This window comes from Cornus florida, unplaced genomic scaffold (assembly GCF_030987335.1).
Source record: "Cornus florida cultivar Cherokee Brave unplaced genomic scaffold, ASM3098733v1 CherokeeBrave_3.0.0_Hap2_Chr01, whole genome shotgun sequence".
Lineage (NCBI taxonomy): Eukaryota > Viridiplantae > Streptophyta > Magnoliopsida > Cornales > Cornaceae > Cornus > Cornus florida.
In genome coordinates this window covers 99,630,052-99,632,168 of record NW_026775571.1, presented here as the reverse complement: position 1 = coordinate 99,632,168, position 2,117 = coordinate 99,630,052, and the positions used below count along the sequence as shown (strand labels likewise).

Below are 2,117 nucleotides of genomic sequence, written 5' to 3'. Positions count from 1 at the left end.
CATGGAGGATTGCGACATGATAAAGAAATGGAGGTCAATCAACACGGAACCTCATCACCATGGCAGAGAGGATTTGTGGAGGAGTTGTCGTTCGATCCGCCCCACCGTCCTTCAATGTCGACCTATGGTTATAAAAGTTCCAACGAGAGGTCGGCGGATCCGAGGGTTCCATTGCGATTTTCAAGGGATAATGAGGCGCTTCACTCGTCTGCAAGAATGGTTACCTCTCCATTTACTAACGAGATCCTAAACGCTCCAAATTCGAGGAAGTTCTCCATGCCTGTGTTCATTCTTTTTGATGGAACAACCGATCCGATTGATCACATTTACCATATTCAGTTGAAAATGGCTTTGAACACGAACAACGATCCATTAATGTGCAAGTGCTTTCCAACGAGCTTAGCTGGTCCAGCCCTCAATTGGTTCAAGAACTTGGGTCAAGGTTCAATTGCTAGCTTTCAAGATTTGTGTGATAAGTTCATAAGTCAGTATTATGGAAATATACGTCCGGCAAAAGATGTGTCAAGTTTGTTTACAATGAAGCAGCATGAGGATGAGCGACTCCAGGCCTTTCTCACCAGGTTTAACCTTGTTAAAAGTATAGTTATGGAATGTCATCCATCAATAGCTGTTTAAGCATTCAAGCTAGCAATGACCCGAGGGACTCCGTTCCATACAAGTCTGGTGGTAAACACACCAAAGACGATGGACGAGCTGAACGAGAGAGCTGATGGTTTCGTTCGTCTGGAAGAAGAAGAAGCAACTAATGCTAAGAAGACGTCTATCGTCTCTACAGAGAAGAAGTCCAAAGCCAAGATTCAGCAGAAACAACCCCCGCTGCAGCCTCAGATCTCCTGGAAGCCAAAGAAAAGGCCCAGAGAGGATGAACTGATTACCCCACTTAAAGTTACATTAGCAAGGCTCTACCAAGAAAACAAAGATATGTTTCCTCCTCCCTTACCAATCAAACAACCTTTCGAGCAGAGGGATCAATTTAAACATTGTGCTTTTTATAGTGATTTTGGTCATCAAACTCACGAATGCAGGAATCTGAGGAAGCAAGTGGAAATGCTGGTCTCCAGAGGCGAGTTTGCAGGGTATGTTCAAGGGCTGACGCAAGAGCAAAATCGTCTAGCTGAGCAGGTCAAGAGAAACCAAAAACTAAACCACCATAACGCTCAGCCTGTATGAATTATCAACGCAATCCATGGCCGACCCGAGCAGACCACAGAATTCGAGGAATTGCTTCGAATATGCCTCCGCCAAGCGCAAATGAAGAGGTGAGTAGGTAGTATTAACACCCTACACCAACAAAGCTCGGCCGTGCAGATAAGGTTCAATAAGATAGACCTGATGAGAGTTCAGATTCCGCATGAGGATCCCTTGGTTGTCAGTTTGACAGTGGCAGAATACTTAGTACGAAGAGTGCTCGTCGATCCGGGTAGTAGTGCGAATATCATGCCTAGAGTCACTTTTGATCGGCTTAAAATTAAGCCAGAGGAGCTCAAGTTTACAGGAAATCCGTTGTTGGGGTTTGATGGCAAACGAGTCGAACCGATCGGCACAGTTGAATTGGTGGTCCGAGCAGCTGAGAGGGACTTAGTCGAAAGTTTTATGGTGGTGGAGATCTGTCCCTCCTACAATTTGTTGATGGGGAGAGGATGGATCCATAGGGTACAGGGAGTCCCTTTAACCCTACACCAAGTGATGAGATGCCTAAGCCCAGACGGGAGTAAGGTGATTGATATCTATGGGGATCAGGTTGCAGTAAAGGAATGCTATTCAGTAACTCTGAAAGTCGCAGGGAAGGGAAAGGCTCCCATTCGATCTGTTGCTGCACAATAGCAATTACAGGAACCTCCCCTCGGCATGAACAGGGAGGAGGAGCCCACAATGCTGACCGAAGAGCCTCTGGACGAAGTTTAAATTGATCATTTGAGGCCAGACCGAACCACAAAAGTAGGATCACGATTTTCAGATGAGGAAAAACGCCAGTTAATTGATTTCCTTTCTCAAAATGCAGATGTGTTCACTTGGAGCCATTTGGACATGCCAGGGATCGACCCTTCTGTCTCTTGTCATTCCCTTAATGTTGATCCGAACGTCAGGCCTATGAG

General features: G+C 45.9%; 1 protein-coding gene across 1 annotated transcript; it reads left to right on the top strand.

Annotated features, from left to right (window-relative positions):
* Nucleotides 1-1,353: 1,353 nt before the first annotated feature.
* On the top strand, nt 1,354-1,845 carry LOC132278680 (uncharacterized). The gene has a single exon (XM_059780528.1). It carries the CDS (start codon nt 1,354-1,356, stop codon nt 1,843-1,845), a length of 492 nt encoding a protein of 163 aa, XP_059636511.1.
* The last annotated feature ends 272 nt before the right edge of the window (nt 1,846-2,117 follow it).